Genomic DNA, 26,127 nt, shown 5'->3' with positions numbered 1-26,127 from the left:
ATTCCTTTTTTGATTTATCTATAAGCAGTGGAAACGCCCGACCAAGTTCTTTGCGGTTCCAGTGCGTTTCGCGGTTTGCTAGCAGGTTGCGGAGGACTTTTTGTCCAAATGGGCCTCACCGGTCTCCCGCTTGAACACTGCTACCTTTATTCCGGTGGTGGATCACCGTCCTTTAAGGATCCCACCGGTTGGTAGGCTGAGGCGGGTTTTTTGCACGCCTTATACTCTGTGTCGGGTGCGCTGTTCATGGGGTCAAGGCTGTTCTCCGTCCTCGACCGGCCTTCCTGTCTTAGGTCGTGTCGGCTTTTCATATGTATGAAGACATTTTTCTACCTCCCTTGTGCCCACACCCTGTCCGCAGGAAAGGGGAGGGCGCTACATTGCCTGGATGTGGTGCACGCTCTTCGTGTCTACTTGGGAGCTACTGCTTCTTTCCGTGAGACGCATTCCCTGTTTGTGCTCACGGGGGGCCCTAGTAGGGGCTGGGCCGCGTCGGCGGCTACCGCTCACGATGGATTTGTGATATGGTTGTTCAGGCGTATGCCGTTGGGGGGCGTGAGCCCCCTTTCCCTGTCACTGCCCAGTCTACTAGGGCTGTTGGAGCTTCCTGGGCTTTTCGCCATGGGGCTTCTGTTTCTCAGGTTTGCAAGGCCGCTGCCTGGCCTTCTGTTCACGCCTTTGTCTAGTTCTACAAGGTGAATGTTTTAGCATCGGCGGATGCTGGTTTGGGGCGCAAGGTTTTGCAGGCGGCTCTTTGGGTGCTTCTTGGGTTGTTTGTGTTTGCCCATCCCTCATTGAGTTACTGCTTGGTGACGTCCCTACCATACAGGATCTACGATCTGTTGCCCTGTGTCCTTCAATGAACGGGAGAGAAAATAGGATTTTTGTACTCACAGTAAAATCCTTTTCTCTCCGTTCATTGAAGGACACAGGTCCCGCCCTCTTTTTATGGGGGTGCACTCCTAACTGCTTGTTACTAACTGGAGACTTGTCAGCAGGTGGGGGGTTGGGCCACCAGCAGGGGCCGCCCCTAGGCTGTTTTTTGTCTTTTTGTTATGTGCCTAGCGTCCTACTCCTGCAGGTGGCGATATACCCTACCATACAGGATCTACGATCTGTTGCCCTGTGTCCTTCAATGAACGGAGAGAAAAGGATTTTACGGTGAGTACAAAAATCCTATTTTTGTCGTCTGTATTCTCTGTTATATTGCAGGCTCATGTACTCGTGTATCAAAAATGTGCTAACATTTATGTGATCCAGTAGCATTTTCTTCAGTGTAATTTTTATGTTGCCCCTGTTTTTACACAAAGCTGATTTTTGTACATATGTTTTGACAGTATATAGACTCTGCTGATTTGGAGCCAAACACCCTGCAGGAGGAGCCTGTGCGCTATCATGAAGCATGGCAGAAGCTCTGTAGCGCAAAGTAAGTAAAATGCAGGGCTACATCATACACATGCCTAAAGAGTCTCCAAACCTTTGTTTTGAGACACAATTCTCATAAAGCAAGGCTTGTTAAGTCCCAGAAAATGACCTGCGCCCAGACTATGGACATTAAAGTATTTTATACATTCCTATATGCAGCAAAAGATTTTTAAAACAAGCCATCACTGATCTCTCTTTTACGTAATTCATTCTTAAAGATCACAACAAAGGTTTCTCTTTCTTACGGAAACACTTTCTGTGTGTTTTATTTCTATTATATTATTAGATGGCTGGCAGATTCTCTCCGTGTAGCGCAAAAGAGGAAGCAACTTAATTTCAGTGCCTCTGTTGTGAACTTTGGGCTTATATAAAAGTGCTTTTACAGCATTTTTAATGCACACAGCATGGGTCGAGGGTCACTTTAATATTCAATGACCTTTCCAAACTTGGAAGTGGATTGTTTGATTTGTGGTAGTGGAGTGTCACATTTGTTAGGTTTCACGGGTTTACTAATTTGTTTCTACTATTTAAATACCAGTAGTAAAAACATAGAAAACATCACGATTGCTGATGTATTTTGTTAACTGTAACAATTATTTAAAGGCTAATATTAACCAAAACAGATGTGTCGGTTTTGCATGTTTGCTGTGAAGTTTTACATTCACATTTCTCGCTTGTACCCCTTAAAGTTCAGCAGAAATTACAGTTCTGTTCACTGCCACAGCCAATGCAAGACCAAGCAGTGGCATCAAGCTCCTTTTGTAATGTAGCTTCACTGCTTTGCTCCCAGAGGAATTTTCAATTTTTGCACACATTCACATCTGAATTTTGCTCTAGAAAAAGGGGTATAAAACCCCCAAACAACATTTTCTGAAAGCAGAGGCCCTGAAGAATAAAAAAAAAATGCCAGTAGCATTTGCGCAAATGTTGCAAAAAATTGATATTTTAGGAAAACCGTATACTAAAATTAATTTTAGTGCACACAGAATATTATACCCAATTTTAGGTAAAAATTAAAAGATGGTTTCATATCAGGTAAATATATCAAACATGTCAAGCCTTCAGTTAAATGGCAAAGTACGGTACCCAATTTGCCTATTTGGCAACAATTTAAAATTTAAAAGCTCTTGCCGCTCATAAATTTGTTACCAGTGAGTAATGGCCCTAAAATTATGGCTCTCACTCTAAAGTTTGTGGCAATATGCAACCCCATAGCCCCATGTATGTGGGGCAATCGTCATTTTCACACAAAGTTGCACCTTACACATGTTTTTGTCTATAAATGGTGGCAGACTCTCAGACTTGAACATTTTTCCAGGTTGCTTTTTTTTTTTATTTTATTTTTTTTTTTTATTACATGTTACTGAAATCGGATGTGACAAAATCCTTGTCTAGTTCTGTATTTAGTACACCATTACCAAGCTCCATGTTTTAATCCACTCCATTCCAGCATACACTAGATTGCCAAAAGTATTGGGACACCCCTTCAAATCATTGGATTAAGATCTTCTGTGAAATTTGCTTGCTACTAAATATTTAATGGTCAACTGTTAGTGGTATCATAACAAAGTGGAAGCAACTAGGAACAAAGCAACTCGGCCACAAAGTGGTAGACCACATAAGATGACAGAGCAGGGTCAGCGCATGCTGAAGTGCACAGAAGTCGCCAACTGTCTGCAGAGTCAATAGCTACAGACTTCCAGACTTCGAGTGGCCTTCAGATTGGCACAACCAGAGTATGTAGCAAGCTTCATGGAATGGGTTTCCATGGCCGAGCAGCTGCATCCAAGCCTTACATCACCAAGTGCAATGCAAAGAGTCGGATGCAGTGGTGTAAAGCACGCCACCACTGGACTATAGAGAAGTGTAGACGTGTTCTCTGGAGTGACGAATCACGCTTCTCTGTCTGGCCATCCGATGGACGTGTCTGGGTTTGGTGGTTGCCAGGAGAACGGTACTTGCTTGACTGCATTGTGCCAAGTGTAAAGTTTGGTGGAGGGGGGATTATGGTGTGGGGTTGTTTTTCAGGGGTTGGGCTTGGCCCCTTAGTTCCAGTGAAAGGAACTCTTAAGGCATCAGCATACCAAGACATTTTGGACAATTTCATGCTCCCAACTTTGTGGGAACAGTTTGGGGATGGCCCCTTCCTGTTCCAACATGAATGCGCACCAGTGCACAAACAAGGTCCATAAAGACATAGATGAGCAAGGTTGGGGTGGAAGAACTTGACTGGCCTGCAGAGAGTCCTGACCTCAACCCGATAGAACACCTTTGGGATGAATTAGAGCAGAGACTGCGAGCCAGGCCTTCTCCTCCAACATCCGTACCTGACCTCACAAATGTGCTTCTGGAAGAATGGTCACACACTCCCATAGATACACTCCTAAACCTTGTGGACGCCTTCCCAGAAGAGTTGAAGCTGTTATAGCTGCAAAGGGTGGGCCAGCTCAATATTGAACCCTACGGACTAAGACTGGGATGCCATTAGAGTTCATGTGCGTGTAAAGGCAGGCGTCCCAATACGTTTGGCAATATAGTGTATTTCTTAATTTCCAAAAAATTCTGCCAAATAATGAAATCCCCTTGGAGTGTTACTTCCCAAAAATGGGGTCATTTTGTAATGTCCTGGATTTTTTTGTTTTAACAGTAAATAAGGGAAACAGGGTTTGTTTTTCAAACTTTTTTGGTCCCCCCCCCCACACATATATACTAAAAAGTTTTAAAAAAACCTAGTGGTTAAAGAAATCCAGGTTTTATTTAATTTAACCCTTGCAGTGGGGCTACCCCCGCAATGCAAGGGTTAAGTGCATGTTTTGGTCTAATGGACAAAAAAAAAGATATAGTGACCGCTTACCTCAACCCCCCCCTTTCCCTCCTCCTCCACTCCAGCTGTCATATGTCCCTCAGTGTCCTCACATCTAATAGACCTGTATAAAGCTGCCCACATACTTTACAATTTATCTGCAGATTTTCTGTGGTCAGATGGAAAAGGTGCAACAGATTCCTCCATCTCCACTTAACTGTGTGGATGGAATAATCTCCACCTGGGCCAATCTGTTTCACTTTTTCCATCTGACCACAGAAAATCTGCAGATAATTCTAAGGTGTATGAGCACCTTTAGACATGACACCATGGGTCCTTAGACCGTTGGAGCCCGGGTGGAGAAGGGGCTAGCAGTCAGGAGGAACAGAGTATCAGGTGAGTATATCTTCTTTATTTTCATCCCCAGACTGACATGAGCACTTAACTAAAAGGATTCATTTTTAATAAACATTATAATTGTATTACAACCAAGAGCAGGGGTATGGAATTTTTTTTTTAAACTACTTGTCCAAGGACTAAAGCGGGGGCCCGATCTACTTGTCCTGATACAAAAAAAAAAAAATCAACCAAAACCGTATTTAGCAGTGCCAAGAAGAGCTTCTCATTGGTCAGTGCTGTCAGGTGACGGGGCTGACCAACGACTGCTGAGAAGTCAGAATACATGGTACAGATAGTACACTCGTACTGGCGGATGGGAAGGACCGATTGCTGAAAGGTAAGTATAGCAGGGAGGGAGAGGGTGCAGATTTGTGCCGGTAATTCCATTTTCCCAAATTACTTGGGAAAGTGAATTTACCCTTTTGGGGCGGGTGCAGACTTGGACGGTCATATGTGGTTGCCATGCGGCCCTATTCATTTCAATGGGGTTGCATCCGCATGGTAACCTTTTTTTTGCGACACGCACCATGCAGTGTTTTCAGCCACGATATGTGCGATTGCAGCAGGAAACCGCACAATCTGCCTGGTGCGACTGGGGTGCTATTAGACAATAATGTCTAACCACCAGTGCAATCAGTGGTGGTGTGCGATTCTGTGACCACCTGGCCATCCACACGATTTTGTGCACAATTGCCGTGCGTTAACTGATCGCTCACACGCACAATGCCCCATGCATGCATTTATTTGCATGTAGAGAGGTGCAGCGTGGTTGGTTTTAATTTTTTAGATTTGATTTTACTTTTTTCTTTTTTTTTTCTTTTTTAATTATCATTTATTTCTACTTTTATCACTTTTTTTTTTTTCCCCATTTTTATTAGTCATTTTTTTCCATTTTTCTGTATTTAAACACCCGGTAACGGGTGTGTGCATTTAGCGGGTCTTTTCTGCCCGTGCGTGCCCGTGCGTGCCCGCTAGGGGGGGCGCGCGAGCAGAAAAAAATTGCCCGCAGATGCTGCAGTGCCGTCCGTCCGTTTTTTTACTACGTTTTTTTACTACGGGCGGACGGCAAGAGGTTAATATATATTTTATTTTTTACTTCTTTTTTTTTTGACTTGCCTTTATTGACTTTTACAGCGGTAACAAGCCCTTGTGTGATAGCTTTTGGAGGTGACAGGTTCTCTTTATTGACCCTATCACCTCCAACACAGGAGTTGTAGCACAGTTCTGTGTGCGTTCTCCTGTGACAGGAAGGCTGCATTCCTGTGTCACTATTCACACGGAGCATAATAGAGAAGCGTTCTCTACTATGCTCCGTGCTGTCTAACCTAATCTAATTTGCTGTGGTCACAGGTCTCCCACAAGAGCGGGGGACCACGTCAAAAAGGAAGCCCGTGTGCAGAGAGAGGGAGTCGGGAGCGGTACACCCCCGGACGCCGGCGAGAGAGGGGAGGGGGAGTGAGCTTTAGGCCGGTTTACAAGAGATTTTTGGACGGCTGTACAGCCATTCAAGGTAACTTGTACGGAAACGGCTCCCACACTACAGTTAGCCGGTTAGTGGTGCTGTATTGTGTGAAGGAGTAATTGTTAGTCAAAGAATCACAGTATTGGAAACTGAAAAATGGCCTGGTAATGAAGAGCTAATACAGGGTGGTACTCAAATGGTTAAGTAATCTTGAATTTGTATTTAGTGGTGTGCTGGTCCCTGGAGGATTTGGTGTTCGCGGTACCGAGGGCAAGATTCAAGCCATATCCTGGGCACGCAGACAGAAAAAGCCATTCTTAGGTGAGTTTTATATACACATGTAATCCATTTTTAGTTACCTTTTAACATTTGTAATAGTGATATGCTTATTTTACATTGCTGATTTTTTATGTTTTCTCATTTGCAGGGGTCTGTTTGGGGATGCAGCTAGCAGTTGTTGAATTTTCAAGAGAAGTCCTGGGCTGGAAAGGTATTGTATATCAGGCTTGTTTATTAAGAAATTGTAGTGTTGATTCTACCTTTTTGTTGTATGATGGCACTTTTGCTTACTATTTGGGTGATTATACACCAGTTCATGGTGTCAATGCCCCCTAATAATAATAACAAAAGTTAAATGTTATAACAGATCTCAGCTGTGGTACAGACCTGCTATTTATAGCTTCATCCTTTTACCAGGTAGTGTTTACATTTTATGTGGAGATTAACACCTCTGTTACAGGTGCGCCTCTGGGTCATAGAACTAAACAGGAAAGCCACCTACCTCCACATTTCAGTTAGACAGCTCTTTGGGTTATAGAGATAAATTAGAGTACATGCAGAGATCCAAATTCTTTTTTTATATACTTAGACTTTTTCTCTCAACAGATGCCAACTCTACAGAGTTTAATCCAAAAACAAGTCATCCAGTGGTAAGTGTTCACTTTGTACAGTCTATATAATTATGGCTATGATGAGGTCTACTTGTAAAATGGTTTGCCATCTCTCTTGCTGTGAAATTTTTTTAGTACACGTTGACCTTTTAAAGTGCTTAATTAATTAAATGTTGTCTGAATGGGAAGTAGTTGGCATTATCACATTTTGGCAGACAAGATAACAAGGCGAGTAGACTAAAATATGAAGTGATGGTAGAGGAGGCCTTATGATGGGGAAGATTATATTTCACAACATTTTAGTCAATTAAATCAGAAGTGGGCTGTATGTTCTGTTCTTCTTCCTATCTTGTTTCCTTTAAATGCTTCAGCATACTTAACGGTTGTTGGAATGTAGATACTATTTTCCTATGAATAATTGTTAGTGCATTTGCTATATTGTTCTGATTACTGCATTGTAAACAGTGGTATAGTAGTGGTAATTCTTGTTTATTTGATGTATTTCAGGTGATTGACATGCCTGAGCACAATCCAGGTCAGATGGGGGGCACCATGAGATTGGGGAAGAGAAGAACTATATTTCATTCTCAGAATTCAGTTTTACGTAAGTAATGATGTTTGCGAACTGGTGTGTGCCAAAAACATTTGCCAGCGCCTTTTCTTTATACAGTGATAAACAGAAGTTGTACTAATGCTTTGAGTTTTTTGAGTTTCTACCACAATCATTGCGTAGAAGTTTAGTGGCTGGGGATGGCTCCATGCAATTGTTTAAGCAGAAAATGCATTAATTCGTTAAGGTACAAAGAGTCTTGACAGTTTGAAACAGCTAGGTTATACTGCTGCCTAACGGAGATCAACAGTTAGTGTCCAATCAGTCAAGTATAACCCCTCCGACTCCCATAATGCTTAATTTTAATGCTACTGTCTTAGACTGGATGTATGCTCTCTCTGAGACCAGCAAACTCTTCCCACTAGGCTTTTTTCTTTCTTTGCTTAAGCTTCTTCATTTACTGCCGAGCCAAAAGAACTTTTATGCAGGTTTCTGGATCAGCTGATCCTCGGCATAGCCTTGGAGGCTTTACCCACACCCTGGGGTGCTGAAAATGCGCAACTGGCCTGTAATGTGACCTTGGGGAGCTCTCCAGACATCTGGTTTGAATTAGCTGCAGTGCTTTACAGGTCCAGGGCGTAGTACACTGGCTAGTGGAACCCTGTCCCTGAAGATTGACTAATGTGTATGCCACTGGAGGGATGAACACTGTCAGGGGCTTGTTCTCTGGGTTATGCATTGGCACTCTCTAGCACTGACTGTGTTTGGTGGCTGCAGAGTGTCTTCTGGACCACCCCAAGTTACAGAGCTTTGCCCTTCTGAAGCCTGGCATTCTCCAGCTGCCCCCCTACTGGTCTTCAGCTGCCCCCTACTCGTCTTCAGCTGCCCCCAAACAAGGGGTAATGCTCAGAGCTCTGGCTGCAACACCGAAATTAGGTTATATGCTTCTGCTGCAGTTGGTTTGTAAGTACCCCTTTTCTGGAACCTGCATACTGAATGTAAATAGTAGCAGTATGCCGATCATCTGGGCATCGGGCATGTCCTCTGGGCACTTCCGGCTTGTGCTCCATTAACCGCTTTTGGACAGCTTGCAGGGCCTGAAACGAAAAGCCTAGACAATTGCCCCTTGCTGGAGTACTCACGCTCCTTGGAGGCTTCCTTAATCCACCCTCTTAAGTGTTAACAGACCTGTTTGTTATTCAGAAAGGAATTTTCTCTGACCATGTTAGATTTCACATGACAGGAGAACTGTCATCTATAAAATGAAACGTGAGCACCACAACCTGGCGCACTAAGAGATGACAAGGAGAAGGGGGAGAAAGAATACTAAATGGTACTCACACAGTAACAATGTAGATGTTCAATATCATATAGCATCCACAGTAGTTTGCCTGACAGGCTCCTGGAATATTTGTTTAGATCAAAATGACAGGTTGATCATCTGGTAAAGGAACACAAGGTTGTAACCAATAAACAGGAAAACATAAAATTGCATGCACCCTAGTGTGTCTTTGGGAAGTTGCCCGTCAATGATAACGACCTGTGACTCCACTATGGGTATATAGCCTTGCTTCTCTGTAAACACTGGTGTCAGGAAGGAGTTCTGTAGATGACCAACGACGACTGTGTTCCTTATTCCCTCACTGGTTCTCAAGGCAGAGCGGCAGCTGGAGTTAGCGGTGCTGTGGAGAGAAGAGGTACGCTGAAACAGAAGCGTTGTCTGTCGCAGCTTCTCTGAAGCTGCGACAGACAACGCGGTGGTGAAGCGGTGGTTGTTGGTGCCAGGGGGAATAAAGGGGAGCCTGCAGAGTATGGCAGCGGCGGCTTTCTATTTCTTTCTCACCAGCCGACACAGCAGAGTGGCAGCTGGAGATGACAGCGTAGTGTAAAGGGGGAGCCGACTCCAGGACGGTCCTGGGAATAGTGATGACACTGGGATGGCAGAGGGTCTGTGGGCCGTGCTGGTGAGGCGGAATGTGAAGAAGGAAACGCGTATTGAGGATTCAACCTCTTAAGCTTTGTTTTAGCCATGGTTCTGGTAAAAAGGTTTTGGGATTTTCTACACGAACCTGTTCACTTTCCTCAAAGCAAAAGGTGACTTTTGCCCCTTTTGGAATCTAAAGGCACTCGATGTCTTTATTTAAAGATTGCAAAATTTGCACGTGGAATCTATTGAGTCAGTCATTGTTTCCTTCCATTTTGGGGACTTTCTGGCCTCTGCACTTCAAGGGTGCCTACTTGCATTTCCCCATCCTTCAGCACACCAACGCTATCTGTATTTTGCTGTGGGCATCCAACACTGCCAGTTCATTGTCCTTCCCTTTGGTCTGTCCACTCTGCCTTGAGTCTTCACCAATGTGCCCGCCCCTATACTTGCTCTGCTTTGTTCACAGGGCATCCTAGCAGTGGGATACCTAGACAACCTTCTCCGGAGCGAACAGTCAGCACAGACCTTGTCTGTCGATGTCCAACTGTTCAGACACTATAGAGGTTTGGTTGGACCTGAACCTTCAGAAGTCAGCACTGGATCAGACTTGAGTCACCTGCAGTATCTAGGTCTTCTATATATTATTCAGTCAAGGGTGTTTCTTCTGCTCCCATGTTTAACTGCAGTCTAGGAGTCATCCAGCCCTCCACTTTTGCTTGATGTTTGCTTCTTTCGAGGCAATTCCATATGTCCAGGGCCACTCCAGACCGTTGCAACTTGGCATTCTGGCTGCATTGGATAAAAAGGCACACTCTTTGCACAATTGCATAAGTTATCCCTGTCCTGATGGCTCACAAATCCAGCCTTGGAGTCGGGGAAATCTTTCCTTCCGTCGGTCTGGAAGATCCTCATAACAAATGCCAGCTTAACAGATCAGGGGACGTTTTTTGACATGTTATCCATGCAGGAGACTTGGTTGTTGAAGTATGGCAACCACCAGGGAGGAACCAAACGTTTTGCAGTTAAAGAAAAGCTGCCCATATTCCATCCCTGTTCATGATGCACATTCTAGGTGTGGAAAATTAGCAGGTGGACTTCCTCAGTCATCAATGTCTGCACCCTGGGGAATAGTCTCTTCACCTGGAGGCATTTCAACACCTCTGTCACAGGTGGGGAACCTGGCTTCCCGATTCAACAACAAACTGGGCAAGTTTGTTTCCAGGTCCAGGGATCCTCTAGCCGTGGTAGTGGATGCTCTGGTGACTTTGTGGAGTCAGTTTAATTAGATCCATGCCTTTCCTTCTCTGAAGCTTCATCCACTGTACAGAATTGAAATAGAGGGCATTCCGATTGTTTATTACGCCCAACTGGCCCAGGTGGATGTGCTACACGGACCACATCAGACTTTCCAGAGGCTTGCCCAAATCTTTTGTCTCAGACTGGTTAACCACTCTTTAGTGTTGATGGCTTTAATGGTATAGCTGTTGAAGGCCATTTCCTAAAAGATGGGGACCTCTATGATTCCATTATTCCTACACTACTACACTGCGTGCACAATTATTAGGCAAGTTGTATTTCTGAGGATTAATTTAATTATTGAACAACTACAGTGCTCAGTTGATCCTAAATGTTAAACTTCAAACCTGAATATTTAAGAAAGTAAAAGTGAGGTTTTGGCTGTCTTAGGAGAACATCTGTGTGCACAATTATTATGCAACTAAATGGAAAAGGAAAATGTTCCCATCTCACTTGTTTGTTTTCATCTGTTAAAGTGAGAATAATAAACAAGCAACTCAAAATTTCGTCTGAGTCGAAGTGGAGCTCTGTGCCCGTTACTGATCCAGCCATGGGCCCATCAAGAGTCACTCTCTCATCAGTTCATAAAACCTTTGAGAAATCTGTCTTTATATATTTTTTTGCCCAGTCTTGATGTTTCAACTTGTGTCTTGTTCAGTGGTGGTCGGGTTTCAGCCTTCCTTACCTTGGACATGTCTCTGAGCACTGAACGCCAGGTAGGTTGCAGTTCTGGAATATGACCGCACTGGAGGATAACTGGTTCCTTGGAGCTTCACGTTTGATTCTTAAGTCTTTGGCAGTTTCTTGCGACACTGTTGACTATTTGCAACAAAAAGTTTGAGGGTTCTGTGATCACGTCCCAATATCTTGGCAAATTCCAGAGGGATGCAGCCCTCTAAAAGACTTTTTACAATTTTTGACTTTTCAGAGTCAGTTAAAACCTCTTTTTTTGGCTCATTTTGCCTGAGGAGAAGAAGCTGCCTAATCATTATGCACACCTTTTATATTGGGTGTTGATCTCCTTAGGCCACACCCTCCCTCATTACACAAATACACATCACCTGATATGCTTAAATCCAATAAGCCTTCAAGTTTATACAGCTTGGAGTTAGGACAATATGCATAAAATAGGTGATTTGGTCAAAATACTCACTTAATAATTGTGCACACACTGTAACAGCTAGGAAGTCCACCTCTTGCAAGCTTTACCATTGCACTTGGAAAGTGTATGTCACAGTGTGAGGCAAGGAATTTTCATTCTAGGACATACTCTGCGGGTTGCATACTGATCTTTCGCCAGTCTGGATGAAGATTAGGTCTTAAATACTGTCACAGGTCAGATCTCGGCTTTCACAATTCTTTTTCAAAGACCACTTGCCTCCCATTCCTTGGTGCAATTCATTGTACAGGGTTATGCTCGCATAGTTCCTCCTGTACGTCTGCCTGTGACTCTGTGGGATCTCAACCTGGTTCTGTTGACACTTCAAAAAAGACCCTTTTAGATTTCCCTCTATTGTTTGGCTGAGGGTGTGAGCTGTTTAGGTTTTTATATCTCGGTTATGACTTATCAGACTGACTTTTTTTTCATTCCGGAGGCTCCCCATAAGGGACTATATGCCTCTTATTCCTCCATTTCTAGGTGGCATAGGCAGCTCATTATTCAAGCCTATAAGCTTAAGGACAAGGTTCTGCCTTTTCCTATCAAAGTGCACTCCACTAGTTCAGTAAGTGCTTTTCAGCATTAGGCATCTGTTTCTCAAATTTGCAAGGCTGCTACCTGGTTGTCTGTTCACTAAATTTTACCATTTGGTCCTTCAGGTAGCTCTGTGAGCTTCAACTAGTTTTTTGTTGGCCTGTTAACATTTTGTTTGCTGTGTTGCCCACCCCTCAGTTGCTGCCTTGGAACAACCCAGTTGTCTGAGTCCTTCTGACCTTGTGTCCCTTAATGAACTCCAAGAAAAGGATTTCCTGGAACGTCAAAAATCCTGTTTTCATAATCATTCATTAACGGTCCCACCCCTCTGCCTTATGATCCCCTCCTACTACTAGTTCTCCACAGATCTGAAGCTAAATTGGAGTGTGATGGGTTATATTTGACTAACAGCTTTTGTTTGCCAGTGCTCAATCTCCTGTAGGCAGCAATATACCCCAGTTGTCTCAGAATTCTTCTCACCCTGTGCCCCTTTATAAACGCCAAGAATCGGATTTTACAGTAGGCTAAAAATCCTGTTGTATGCACTCAGCTGCTGCCCTGGGCAAGCATTAACTTATCAGGTGTAAGGATACCTGATCTATACTGTTCTTAATATACTTGTAACAGGCTAGTGGTATGTCTCTCCTCACAGGTTACCTAATAATAAATGCCATATGTAAACCTGAACCTTGGAATGTAGACTATTGTGGGATAATATATCTCGCAATAAGCACACTTTTTTCTGGTCCATCTGTGCCACCCATGCCTTTTTCTATTTCAGGGTAAAACAGGAACTGATGCAGGTTCCATGCCTAATTAAGAAATAGATAATGGCAGTTTTCAGAATAGACAACTATAGCAGCTCCATGTATCCTGCTCACTATGCTGTCTGGCTCAGGCACTTAGAAAATGGAGCAGACTGCTCCTAATTAACAAGGGATAAGCCCTTTTTATTAGGAGCAGGATCTGCTGTTTTTTTTCAGTTTAGAAGAGGGGCACAAGCTTTATTTCTTTGTCACTCTTTACTAATCTCCCCCCCCCCCCCCCCCTAATTTTTTAAGCTCTTCGTTTGTCTTTGTAGGGAAATTATATGGTGGCCATGAGTACGTAGAGGAGAGACATCGGCACAGATATGAGGTAATTCACTTATGAAGTATAATGTTTTTCTACCTCTGTATCCTTCAGTCTCTGTTGTATTTATTTTATAATACCTATCTGTGTTATCCCCCATCTTATCTACTTTATCAGCTTTCAACATTATATTTCCTTTTCCTTTAATTTTTACAACTATCAGTCTCCGCCCGATTGTAAAAGCATTATTTGAATATGGCTTACTACTACTAACATGACCTGGATAAATGAGAATCCTAAAGCTGAAATAGGCAAACATACAAATGAATGCAGCTCTGCAATCATTAATACATGAAATATACTTTTAAATGAAAGCAGTGTAAGTACTTGATTTCACCTAATAGCAGCCTCTTGTAGTTCCCTATTTAGTAAGCTCAGACTGGAAGAGGTAGTAGCAGCACAAGGGCCAGTTAGTTATGCTACTTTTACTGCCTAGTCAAAGGCTGGGGAAGGGACACGACCTGTAATTGTTAACTGCAGCAGAGAAAAATCAGGTCACCTCCCAGACAGGGTTGTGCTGTGTGACAGAGCTGGATGGGTAGAAATATCCTTTGGCAGGTAAAACCGCTCCCATATATGTATTTTATTTGTGTAATTAGCGGTTTGCCTGGAATCCAGCTTTAACCCCTTAAGGACGAAGGCCTTTTTTTCATTTTTTTTTGTTTACATGTTATAATCCACATTTTAGGCCTAAAAATTGCTTAAAACCCCCAAACATTATATATTTTATGAAAGCCAAGACCCTATAGAATAAAATGGTGGCAGTGGCAAATTTCTATGTTGCACGACAATAGCGCAACTTATCAAACCCAGAAATGTAGTGAAAATGCACTTAAGTTAAATTTAGTGCCCCTAAATATTATATAAAAGCATTTTTCTGTTTTGTAAAATATAAAAGATGAGGTTCCAACAAGTAAATAGATACCCAACATGCCCAGGTTAAAAATTGTGTGCGTCCGTGAAACTGACAAAATTCAGTACCCCAAGGAGTCCATAGATTACGCTTTTAAAAGCCCCTAGAGGTAATCAGTTTAGAGATGTGTGTAAATCTTGGCCCTAGAATTATTGCTCTCACTCTGGCATGTGCGGCGATACCCGACGCGTGTTTGTGACAATGTGCAAGCTTGCGGGGGACTTTACAAAATATTTTATTTTTACATTTAATTTTTGTTATTTTTAAAACTTTTTTTTTTTTTACTTCCCATCACATAGGGGGGCTTATAAGCCCGCCCATGTGATAGCAAATTGGCAGTGCCAGGTCCTCTTTATGGTGATACTGGGGGTCCAAAAAGACCCCCCTAGTATCACTTTTACACTCTAAATAAGCTATTGAAGTGCACTTCTGGGGGGCAGTACGGTTACCGGATCGTAGAAGCGATCTGGCGGCAGCTGAGCCGCCAGAATCGCTTCTACTGTAAAGCAGGCCGCCGGCTCTACAAAACTGAACAGACTCCACCGGGAGTCTGTTTAACACCTTCAGACTTCAAGATGGGATTATCCCGTCATGGGTCGTGAAGAGGTTAAAGTACTGTGTAAGCTTTGTGGTGGTTTTGTTAAATTATAGACCGAGTGTCTAAAACTCCCCTTTTGGATGTGTGTGTATCTATACTATCCATCTTCATAGTGCCACATATATAAAGGAGTTATTTTGTAGTTTGGCATCGTTCTCACTACATGCATTACTGCATTTCACCTGTTGAACTGATATATGGGTTTACATCTATTACATTATGGCGGGGTTTCCCAACTGTGCCCCTTAAGTACCATTAAAGCTGTTAAAAGATTTTAACCCTACATCTTATTCAAGTCCGAGCATGGTCATATGCTCCCCTATACCTGGAAACCCGGCTTCATTAGAGAATTGAGTAAGGGAGCTGACGGGGTAGGCAGCAAAAGAGCAGGTTTAACAAAGTAGTCCTGGGTTGGGGTTCTATCAGGAAACACTGTCACTTTGCCCTCAATTGGCAAAAAGTCACGGTGTCCCTTTATTTTTAATGTCATTCTTGTGTCAGATTTGTATATAATTTTTTCTTCTTCTCTAGGTAAACCCAGAGCTTAGACAAGACCTGGAGGCTCGGGGCCTGGCATTTGTTGGACAGGACACAGAAGGAGAACGAATGGAGATAGTAGAGTTAGAAGGTGAGTGTCTCTAAACTTGACTACTGTGTGTTCTTACCTTTTTTTTTTTTTTTTATATTTAAAGTTAACTTGTGAGAGAAATAACAGGGGCTGTCTTTGCCTTTTAAAAAGCACTAGTTACCTGGCCGTCATGTTCTCGCAGGCTCCATCCAATACTTTGAGTCACAGCACCAGTCCAAATATACAAATGAGGAAAGTCATAAACGCTTCAGTTGACCTTTTCTGGGTCAGCGACTCATGCCATTCAGCTAGCATTTTTAGGAGTTGTGAACAATGGAAGCATCTGTTGCATCTGTTGCATCTGTTGCATCTGTTGCATCTGTTGCAATCATGAGAAGTGTTAGACGTTCAAGTACCGAGGTTATGCTGGGATTGCAATATTGTATTCTTGCACATAACATATAGAATTATATTTAAAGGAGAACTACGTGGCAACCTTTTTGCCCATAGTTGTCTTCAGTGTCACTGGAGGACATATACTAATGTCCTCCAGTGACCCAAAACTCAGCATATAACAGGCTGCGGGGAGGGGTGACTGACAGTCGCCACTCTGCAGGGAGAGGATCAGGAACTCAGCGAGCGGCGGTATGTGTTCGCTGACTTCCCAATCAATTGAGCCGACCTGTGACGGCTTCAGAGTCACAGGACGGCTTGAATTATGGGGATGAATGTTTTTCACTCACCCCATAATTCTCCTTATTAGTTTTTATTTGTACTCTTTGGATTTTAATTCTTATAACATAAATTCTTATTTTTCTAGATCACCCATATTTTGTTGGCGTTCAGTATCATCCAGAGTTCACATCCCGCCCAATCAAACCTTCCCCTCCATATTTTGGCCTGCTGCTTGCCTCTGTGGGGAGGCTAGCCCAGTATATTGAGAGGGGATGCCGCCTCTCCCCCAGGTAACATTTACTGGAGTATTTTGTGTATATCTGTGGACATCTACTGCTAAAATAGAGTGACCTTGGCTCCTAAAAAAACATGTTTTTTAATTGCTATAAAACTGCCTAAGTGGCCATAATGATTTCCATAAACAGAGGAATGACGGTTAACAGGGGTACTGTACTTCCTTTAATAAAATGATGGCAGTGTTCAATAAATGACCTGTGCCTGCTCTTAGGCAAAATGTTTCACTTTTATATTTAAAATGTAACAGGGCTGGTAGGATTGCTCTAATGCAGAATTAAAAAGCCACTTCTGGCGCCCAGGGTTTCTTCTATAATGTGCAAATATGCACATTGTGGCAGGCTTACTTGCCAAAGCACCCCACTTCAGCACTGCAACCGTTTTCTTCCGGGTTCATCATCTTTGGCCAGCCTAGGGTGATGGGAGTAATTTCATCTTGGCACTTTGTAGATGCTAGGATTGTACACTGAGTGACACATTCACAAAACACTGCTGTCAAGCAGGTAAGCATTTTTTATTTTTTTTAGTACTTGGAGTTTTCGTTCCATAGAACATGCGATATTGTTAAAGGTGAGGCTCTTGTTCATTGTTACAGCTTTCTAAACTGACTAGTCTCCTTCAGTGAAAAAACGAACCATTAAATTAATCGGGAGTTCCTAACCGGATATATGCCAAGAGCAGCTGTTGGCTCATATCTGTTCTGATACCCTGGTATCACCATCCAACCGAACTAGATATTCAAATAATGGCTCTTGCAAAGTTGTGGTTTGCTTTTTTATAGGTTCCTCTATTCTTGTGGTATTGCCCCAACCTGCTGATAGGTTGATCAGGCCCTTTTGTGTGAATGTCGGGGCAAAATAACATATACAGTACATCACTGCAATACATGGACATTTCCCTATATTTAATCCCTTTAAAGACCCCCTGCAAGCACAGACTATCTGACAGAAATGCACTTGGCTCTTGAGCCCTGTTGTGGACTGACAACATAAAGAGGGGAATTTATCAAAACTGGAGCAGACAAACATCTGGAGCAGTTGCCCAGGGCAACCAATCAGCTTCTCTCATCAGTGTGTTCAATTAAGATTTGAAAGAGAGAAGCTGATTGGTTGCCCTGCACAGCTGCTCCAAATTGTCTGCTCCAGTTTTGATAAATTCCCCACAAATAATTTTTTGGACGGACTGGTTTCAGCTCATCCCAGTTCTCTTGCCTTACTACCCAGGCCTGCTTACTCTCCCATTTTTAACATAAAGGCTACATTTTGTAGTCCCCAGAGGAGGACTAGGAGTGCCAATTACTGTTTTAGACAACGCAGCAAGTGAGCAATGGACATAGGATGGCTCTGAATTTCTGACATGGTCAACAGGTTGTTTTTTTTGCACTTTTCAAACTGATTTAACGGAGCATAAAAAGGAGTTCCGTGTTAGGGTTTCCATACAATTTAAGCTATGACATGACTAGGAAGTTTAGAAATCTGAGCGGTTGCTACAAATAGTGTATATGCATTTTCTGCTGGCTAACAGCGCCACCGTTTTCAGTTTGTATTCTGTGAGATACCCACAGGTTTGCTTTTAACATGTCTTTCTCATTTTATTTGCTGAAACAGGGATACATACAGTGACAGAAGCGAGAACAGTTCTCCTGACACAGAAATTGCAGAGCTGAAATTACCAGTCATAAATCATGAATGATGCTCGGTAATTAGCACCTGTACTTATTGGCAAAGCACTTTTTATAGATCCATATGGTAGTGACATTTTTGTAGTTCTAATATAGTAATTTTTATTGAATGTAATATATATTAAGGTATGTTGCAGCTAACTAAAACACTGGTATTCAAAATAAGTCTACCAGGATTCCACCTCTACAAGACCTACATATGCTTCTTAGTGAGTTACAGATACCGTTCTTATTCCAAAGGTTCATTGAAAGGGATATTTTTTGTTGGAACTGACGAGGAAAAAGTTTGTCTGGTTACGGTCAGATCAGGCAGTGGTCTTATATACGCAGACAGCTGGCATTTCCTGGCTGAGCTTACTTGTAGAAAAAGTTACCTAGATTAAAAAAAAACAGCAATTAAGTATCCCCTCCCTGCTTGTTACAAAAGTTTCACTCGCATGAAGAAAGCATGTGCGGGGGTTTGAGCTGCCCACAAAATTTGTATTTCTATTCCGCTATTGATCTGGTCCAGTGATGGCTAACGTTTCTGAAGCCGAGTGCCCAAACTGCAACGCAAAATGAATTTATCAAGTGCCAACACTGAAAATAAGTTTGGTGTTGCAGTTTGTGCACAGGGGTTTAAAAAAAAAAAAAGTTCAGCATCACTGCCTTATGCTAAATAGGGAAACACATATTCAAGCATTTATACACTCAATAAGACATATTTGTAATGAAACACATCACATATTAAAAAAAACCTACATCACACATGTAATGAAACACGCACGTCACACACAGTTAAAAAAAAGACACTTATTAAAAACAGACTCATAAAACATACACGACTATTAATTTAAAAAAACTCTCCTGCTTACCTGTTTTGCAGGGAGGGGGTGGCATCCCCAGGGTCCAGTGGGGCACTCTGGGATAATCCTGGTGGTCCAGTGGGCGGGGAGGGGGGGAGAAATCAGTGTGATCTGCATCTCTGGCTGATGTAGACCATACTAATTGCTCCTACCTGTGAGCAGAGTGATCAGTATGATCTGCATCAGCAAGAGATGCAGATAATACTGATCCTCCACTGGACCACGACGGGATGAGTTTCATTTTAGTACATTGCCGGTTTGGCAATACGTTAAATACAATCTGGGCACCTGCCAGGTTTACAGATGGCCACTGCCATTGGCAGCACCCATCTTTAAAAACTTAACGTGACTTGGAGACTCATGGAGCACCGGAGGCCCGCGCGGAGCACATCAGGTGAGAACCTGGAGTGTGCGGGCCCCAGCAACTGGCTCCTAGGCTTACGTGCCACCAGAGGGGCCTCTGCGTGCCATAGGTTTGCCATCACTGATCTCGGCCCTTCTGTCAGGTTCTATGTTGCCCTAAGAACTCTATCTGGACCTGCTACATTGTAGCTGAACAATACAACCTTGTCTGGCATTGGCCTTAGCCTGTGATTGGATTGTGAGAGACAATGAGGACTACATTTTGCCTGTGTAAAATCATGTCTGATTATTTGAACATACTATAGTTGTATATTATTTATTCAATAAGCCTTAAAATTAATATTTTGCTTCAAAATGGCATCTAATAATTTAAGTTCACTTTCCCTTTTTCAGGTGAAGTTGTCCACCAGCTGAAGAAAGTTGTACAGTTTTTGTTTGTTTTTATTTACATGAATGATGCTGAGACCTCATTTGTTTTGTCATTTTCCTTTAAAGCCAAACATGATTCCTCTGTGTTTTGTGAAATGAATGTCAGTATCCTTTACCAGTATTATTGGATTAATCTGCCTTTCTGACTATACAGCTATTAAATCGGTGTGCTCTCTAAACAAATAAAATCTGCCATCGCCGTGCACCAGATTTCTATGCCTGACTTTACTCTACAGAATCATATAACCACAGTTGCCAATAAAGTATCCTGGTGTTTGGACTGAAGAGGGTTTAACTGTTTGTGGATTGTACATAAAAAAAAAAAAAGAACTACCCCGAAAATAAGACCTAGTGTGTTTTTTTGAGCCCAAAAAAATATAAGACTGTCTTATTTTCGGGGAAACACGGTATGTATTTTAAAAAAGAATATATATATTTTTATACATTAAGCGACTTTTGTGTAATTTTGAACTGGGTCTCCTTGCATTTGATAAATGACACTTTTAAATGACCCCATTTCTCTATTTTGTTTTTGTATTCTGTATACCTAGGGGTGTGGTGTCCTTGTGGCGATTCGCAATTTTGTGTACAAGGGTTTAACTGTACAGCAAAGAGCAGAATTAGTGAAGATTTTATTGTGCGCAAATTATTTTTGCCTTTTAAAGCAGAAGCAAAATTATTGGTCTGATGCATCTAAGAATGCAAACGCAATGCTAAAAAAAAAAATGCAGTGATGATTTCACTTATGTTGAGATATATATGTTGCTTGTCATAATGGGAAATGAATGCATAGGTTCTAGAAAAATATGACGAATAGTCTGCTGTTCTGGGTGTGTGTGAATGGTCATTGGATGTTTCCTGTAGTTTAAGTAGGGTTACTAATGGCTTGACAGATCCATTCTAACTGTCGGTCTAAGGATGTTAGCTACACCATGTTTCAGGACCATATAAATGTAGGGGGCTATACTGTACATAGGCCATAGACTCTTAAATTACCTTTTAAAACTATTTTGTAGGGTCTACTGATCCTTTATAGTGTGCAAAAACTAAACTGAAATTGCCTCCTGATGCACAGGAGTAAAGCCTAGGGTGCAGTTGGCTGTATTGCTTATCCTGCCAAAGAAATGCTTAATACAAACCTGTGCCCATACTATCCAAATACCAACTACTACAATGTAAATGATTTCAGATTTGTACTTTTGAGAATGTTACTGGTGGCAAGAGCACCCATGTACCTCAGCCCAAGAGGCCTAACTGGAGTGCTTTATATTACACCACTCCCACAACCTTCAAATCCACACCCGACAAGGTTTGGGGCTCAAAGTCCACCAAGCCCTCATACATATTTCTCAGCATGAAGGTGCACGCAATGCCTGTTGGCCTTTCCAGACAATAGGATCTCAGATTCTTGGGTGCAGGAGGTGGTTTCTAGGGGTACAAGCTAAAATTTCTCACCTCCAACCTTCCTGTGTCAACACACAGATTAGTAGATCTCCGTGTAGCCCTCTTTGGGCTGTTGAATCATGGCGCCATTGTTCCAGTTTCTGTGGCACAACAGTTTCAGAGGTTTTACTCCAACCTGTTCACACTTCCAAAAACCCAAAGGGGGTTTTTACCCAATCTTTAATCTCAAAGCACCGAATACCTTCTTTAAAGCTCAAAAATTCTGCCAGGCCTGTCATTGCCTTCTGTCCACCTTTGAGGAGATTTTGGCATATTGGATAACTGGAATCCAAGGAGGAGGCAGGGAGTAAAATTCTAGTTTGAATCCAGGCATTGGGAAAGCCCCAAGCCCACAGTTTCATAACCTAAGGTTACAGTGTCGAAAAGGCCACCGGTTCACGGGCTTGGAAGACTAGGCCTTGCAGCACAACTGTGCGCCCCACCTGGGCTTCTAACCTGAGGCCTTGGAAGGTCACGAGGAACTTAAGTGGAAGCAAAAGATTTTGCATAGGAGCCTTAAAGGAGAACTATGGGGTACAAACTAGCGTCCTCCCGTCAACCTAAGCTCAGTATACTCGCGGTATACTGAGACGCCGGAGCAGATCCCGACACCGATGTCGAGATCCGCCCAGCTGCGTGAGTGACAGCTGGCTCTGCCTATCTAGAGGCAGAGCCAGCTGTTCCAGCCTCTCCCCTGTCACGGCAGAGAGCCATGACAGGATCGAGAGGTGAGCGAACGCCTGTATCTGTTCACTCACCTCCCGATCTACTGAGCCGACCTGTGACAGTTTCATTGTCACAGGTCGGCTAAAACTATGAAGTGAGTGGAAATCACTCCTCTAACGTGCCCATACACTTCCACTTTTGGGAGCTTTTTGAGGAACCAGACGAAACTCGCAGAGTGCGCCGCTGTCTGCACCCTTGATCAGCTGATTAAAGATTTTCCGATCTATCGATCAGAGCCGGTAGCCAATGAGCTGCCCGCTCTACATTGTATTCTGAGAGGTGCTGCTGAACCCTGACAGAATATCTGACCAAACAGCGAAGATTCCTTGAGCAACACGTTGTTAGTTTTGGAGGAATAGAGTCAATTTTTTTTTTTGCTTCAGCCTGCGGGTTGAATGGGGGGAAAAAAAACAGGTCACTGATGGCCAGCCCTAGACTTCTTATGAAGGTAAAATGTACTTAATTCCACCAATGACTTCCTTGAGTATCCAAGGATTCACGCTGAAAAGGCACTTTGCAGCAAAGGGCATACGCTCTAGACCAGGGGCGCCCACAATTTTTCAGCTGGAGATCTACTTTTCGAATGATGAGATCTACCAACGAAAAAACACCTGCGTTCAGGGGCGGGAGGGGGCATGGCGGTGCATTGAAGTCAATGGCACTGCAGGCAGGCCCCTCGCCCACAGTGCGATTGCCTGCACCCGGAACCCAGCCACATTAGTGCTTGCATTCCAGTCCAGTGCGATCCGGAAAAATGCTGCAAGCACTATTTTTGCAAATCGCACTGGACCGCAATGCAGGCACTGATGTGCCTGCGTTCCAGCTGTGGGCGAGGGGCATGGCTGCGGTGCCATTGACTTCAATACAACCCCACGCCCCTAAAACGCAGGGAGTCGGCCGGCTTACATTCCAGTGCGTCCTGTCCTCCTGTAGCCGGTGTTGCACATGGGGAGAGGTGTCCCGCCCCTTTCCATCTGCAGCGTCTACCACATTAAGTCGGCGGCCGCACGAGCACCACGGGAGCATAGCCAGCTCCTCTTGCGCCCGAGGCAAGAAATAAAACCGTGTCGTCGCCCCCCCAAAACAGGTGTGTGATGTCACCCAGTGCCCTGCATCCAGGATTTTTTTCAATTTTAATTTTTTTTACTCTTGGGGCTTAGGGGAAATATCTAAAAAGCCCCCTGATATTTCCCTTTTTAAAATAGAAAAAGACATTGAGGACACAGTCCTCAATGTCTTTTTATGAAGCCTCTTTTCTAAATGAATGGAAAGCACAGAGGCTTCCCATTCATTCAAAAAATATTTACTATCATCTAGTTTCTGAATGGGAAGGAGCCTCTGTACAGAGTGCTTCTCCCCATTGAGAAACTCATGAATGAACAGGAAGTGATGTAAATCACATCCTGTTCATTTATAACTGGGGACACATAGTACTATGTGTCCGCAGTTATTTACAAACACTGGAGTGATCAGGCGATCGCTCCAGTGTTTGTCCTGCACAGAGGATTGGTACATATCACTGATATGTACCGATCCTCGGCCACGCACAGGGGGCTCTGCTTCTTCTCTCTCTCCCCTTCCCTCTCTACAACTAATCCACTAAAACAATAGCAACTATTCTCATCATTGATTAGTTGGTGCCGTGCTGCTCCTCCCCGCTGGTGCTGGCTGCAGCAGTCTGTGTCCCTTTCACAGTGAGCAGGTGCAATAGCCAGCCTGCTATTGCAATTTGAAAGATCAAATAGCAGGCCGGCTATTGCTCCCAGCAATAAATATAAATTAAAAAGTTAGTTAAAAACAAATTAAAAATAGAAAATGTTTTTGGTGTTATTTTAAATAGAAAGGTTGGTTATTTTATTATAAAACAGAAAAAATGGTAAGCGCACTACTGTGATGTTTACAGTTGATGGTATAGGGTGTGCAGACTCCTTAAGCAGGGAGAGGGACCCTGTGCATAGAGATAAAAAGGACCAGAAAAGAAGCGCTACTACCCACAGATTTATAAATATATAAAGGGATGAGGTTAAAAATAAATGAAGTGTAATTCATGAGAGACATATATGAAAAAAAAAAAAAAGGGGAAGGTGACTCACTGTTTGATGGACGTGTTGAGTCCTTGCTGGTGGAGAATGAATAGTGATGGCGGCTGATGGATAAGTTCAGCTCCCATGGCTGGAGCGTTGAGAGAGGTGCCGCTGGCTGGAAATGGCATCAGGCGGCCATGGCTGAGAACTAGATGTGTTAGAGCAGGGGTGGCAAACTCAAATTCATCGGGGGCCGCATCAGCAGTATGGTTACCCTCAAAGGGCCGGTTGTATAGGACTATGCATCTACTCTTTATTATCATAAATAGTTGCCTCTGCTCAGCAATAAAGTAATAAAATGATGTAGGATGACAGTAAGCCAGCACGTTCTTTATCTCCGGTGCCCCACTCAATATGGCCGCCGCTTGAGTGGGGCACCTGAGATAAAGAACGCGCTGGCTTACTGTCATCCTACATCATTTTATTACTTTATTGCTGTGGTCTATGTCTATAGGGCAATGCCGTGGATGGCGCTCGTGCACAACATGTTTTGTGTAAAAACCTCGTAGTTGTGAGGAAACCGGAAGTAATGTGGTCCCACAACTCGATAAGTTCGTAGTTTTGATCGATCACCGGTACCGGGACAGTGCAGGCTGCAGGAACAGCACCAGCAAGCTCCGGAAAGAGTACAGAGTAGAGAGGGCTGGGGGAGGAGGTGTTTCTCTGGCCTCCCCCACCAGCGCCCTCTAGTGTCTACTGTGTGGTAGTGCCGGCTCTAACACAGTAGACACTGCTCTGCACAGAGTCGGCATAGCGGACCGGCCCTGGCTGCTGTGCGGGCCACATTACAAGGTCCCGCGGGCCTTGTGTTTGCCACCCCTGTGTTAGAGCTTACCACCAAAGATAACCACATCATCACAAGAAATCACACAAAACCCAAAAGATAATATCCCAAAAAGTCAGTTCTGTCGGCTGAAAAGGAATTGTACGGACAAATCAGATTATACTGCCTCCAGTCTCCTCCTTTCAAACAAATTTAAAGAAAAAGAAAATCCCGAACATCTCGTTACAGAGGCATTTTCCATGTATCTAGAACCAGATAAACCCAAAACCGTCGGCAATGACCGAGAAGGTAACAAAGTTAGGTTTATCACCACGTGTAACAACAGTCATAAAGCCATTCAGAAGGTGATCCATAACAACTGGCATATCCTATTGAAAGATCCCAAATTAGGTCCCCTTTTAACACCCAGACCATTCATCAATTTCAAGAACAAAAATATCAAGAATTTACTTGCGCCCAGCAAGCTATCCAAACAAACCAAAACAGGCCAAAAAAGTTTTCTGTTCGACAATAGGGTTGGGACATTTCGGTGTAAAAAAAAAACAAAGTGCCTCACGTGTCAGTTCATTCACCATGGGCAGACGGTGTTCAGCGATCATCGCAACAATTCTTACAACATTAAACAATTTATCATTTGTGCACATGACCATGTGATATACGGGCTATCATGCCCCTGCGGCATGGTTTATGTTGGACGCACTATGCGTCCTTTGCGCAAAAGAATTGGTGAACAGCCACCAGGACTCAGCCTGGCCAGCTGAGTCCACTTGGCACCCTGACAGCACTAACACATCTAGTGCCCAGCCCGTTCTCAGCCATGGCGCCTCTCCCCGCGCTCCAGCCACGGGAGCTGAACTTTCCCATCAGCCGCCATCACTATTGATTCTCCACCAGCGAGGACTCACCACGTCCATCAAACAGTGAGTCACCTTCCCCTCTTTTTTCACATATGCCTATGAGAATTACACTCCATTTATTTTTTAACCTCACCCATTATATATTTATAAATCTGTTGGTAGTAGCGCTTCTTTTTTGGTTATTTTATTATAGTGGCTTAGAGTTTTACAATTCACATTTTAAATCCATAAACTAATTAAAAATGTCTAATATGCATACAATTATTTAAAAAAAATTATATATATATATAT

At 43.2% G+C, this 26,127-nt stretch overlaps 1 protein-coding gene across 1 annotated transcript in view; it reads left to right on the top strand.

Annotated features, from left to right (window-relative positions):
* Nucleotides 1–19,943, top strand: part of LOC108786633 (CTP synthase 1-B) — a 29,536-nt gene extending 9,593 nt beyond the window's left edge. The window contains exons 8-17 of the mRNA XM_018555963.1: nucleotides 1,338–1,426; nucleotides 6,316–6,410; nucleotides 6,517–6,579; nucleotides 6,975–7,018; nucleotides 7,487–7,583; nucleotides 13,527–13,582; nucleotides 15,619–15,715; nucleotides 16,476–16,620; nucleotides 18,232–18,320; nucleotides 19,905–19,943. Of these exons, the coding sequence (XP_018411465.1) occupies nucleotides 1,338–1,426; nucleotides 6,316–6,410; nucleotides 6,517–6,579; nucleotides 6,975–7,018; nucleotides 7,487–7,583; nucleotides 13,527–13,582; nucleotides 15,619–15,715; nucleotides 16,476–16,620; nucleotides 18,232–18,316 (771 nt within the window). The 3' untranslated portion in view covers nucleotides 18,317–18,320; nucleotides 19,905–19,943. The remainder of the gene's footprint in view (nucleotides 1–1,337; nucleotides 1,427–6,315; nucleotides 6,411–6,516; nucleotides 6,580–6,974; nucleotides 7,019–7,486; nucleotides 7,584–13,526; nucleotides 13,583–15,618; nucleotides 15,716–16,475; nucleotides 16,621–18,231; nucleotides 18,321–19,904) is intronic.
* The last annotated feature ends 6,184 nt before the right edge of the window (nucleotides 19,944–26,127 follow it).

This window comes from Nanorana parkeri, unplaced genomic scaffold (genome assembly GCF_000935625.1).
Source record: "Nanorana parkeri isolate BGI_ZX_2015 unplaced genomic scaffold, ASM93562v1 scaffold220, whole genome shotgun sequence".
Classification (NCBI taxonomy): domain Eukaryota; kingdom Metazoa; phylum Chordata; class Amphibia; order Anura; family Dicroglossidae; genus Nanorana; species Nanorana parkeri.
This window is presented reverse-complemented; position numbering and strand designations above follow the sequence as displayed.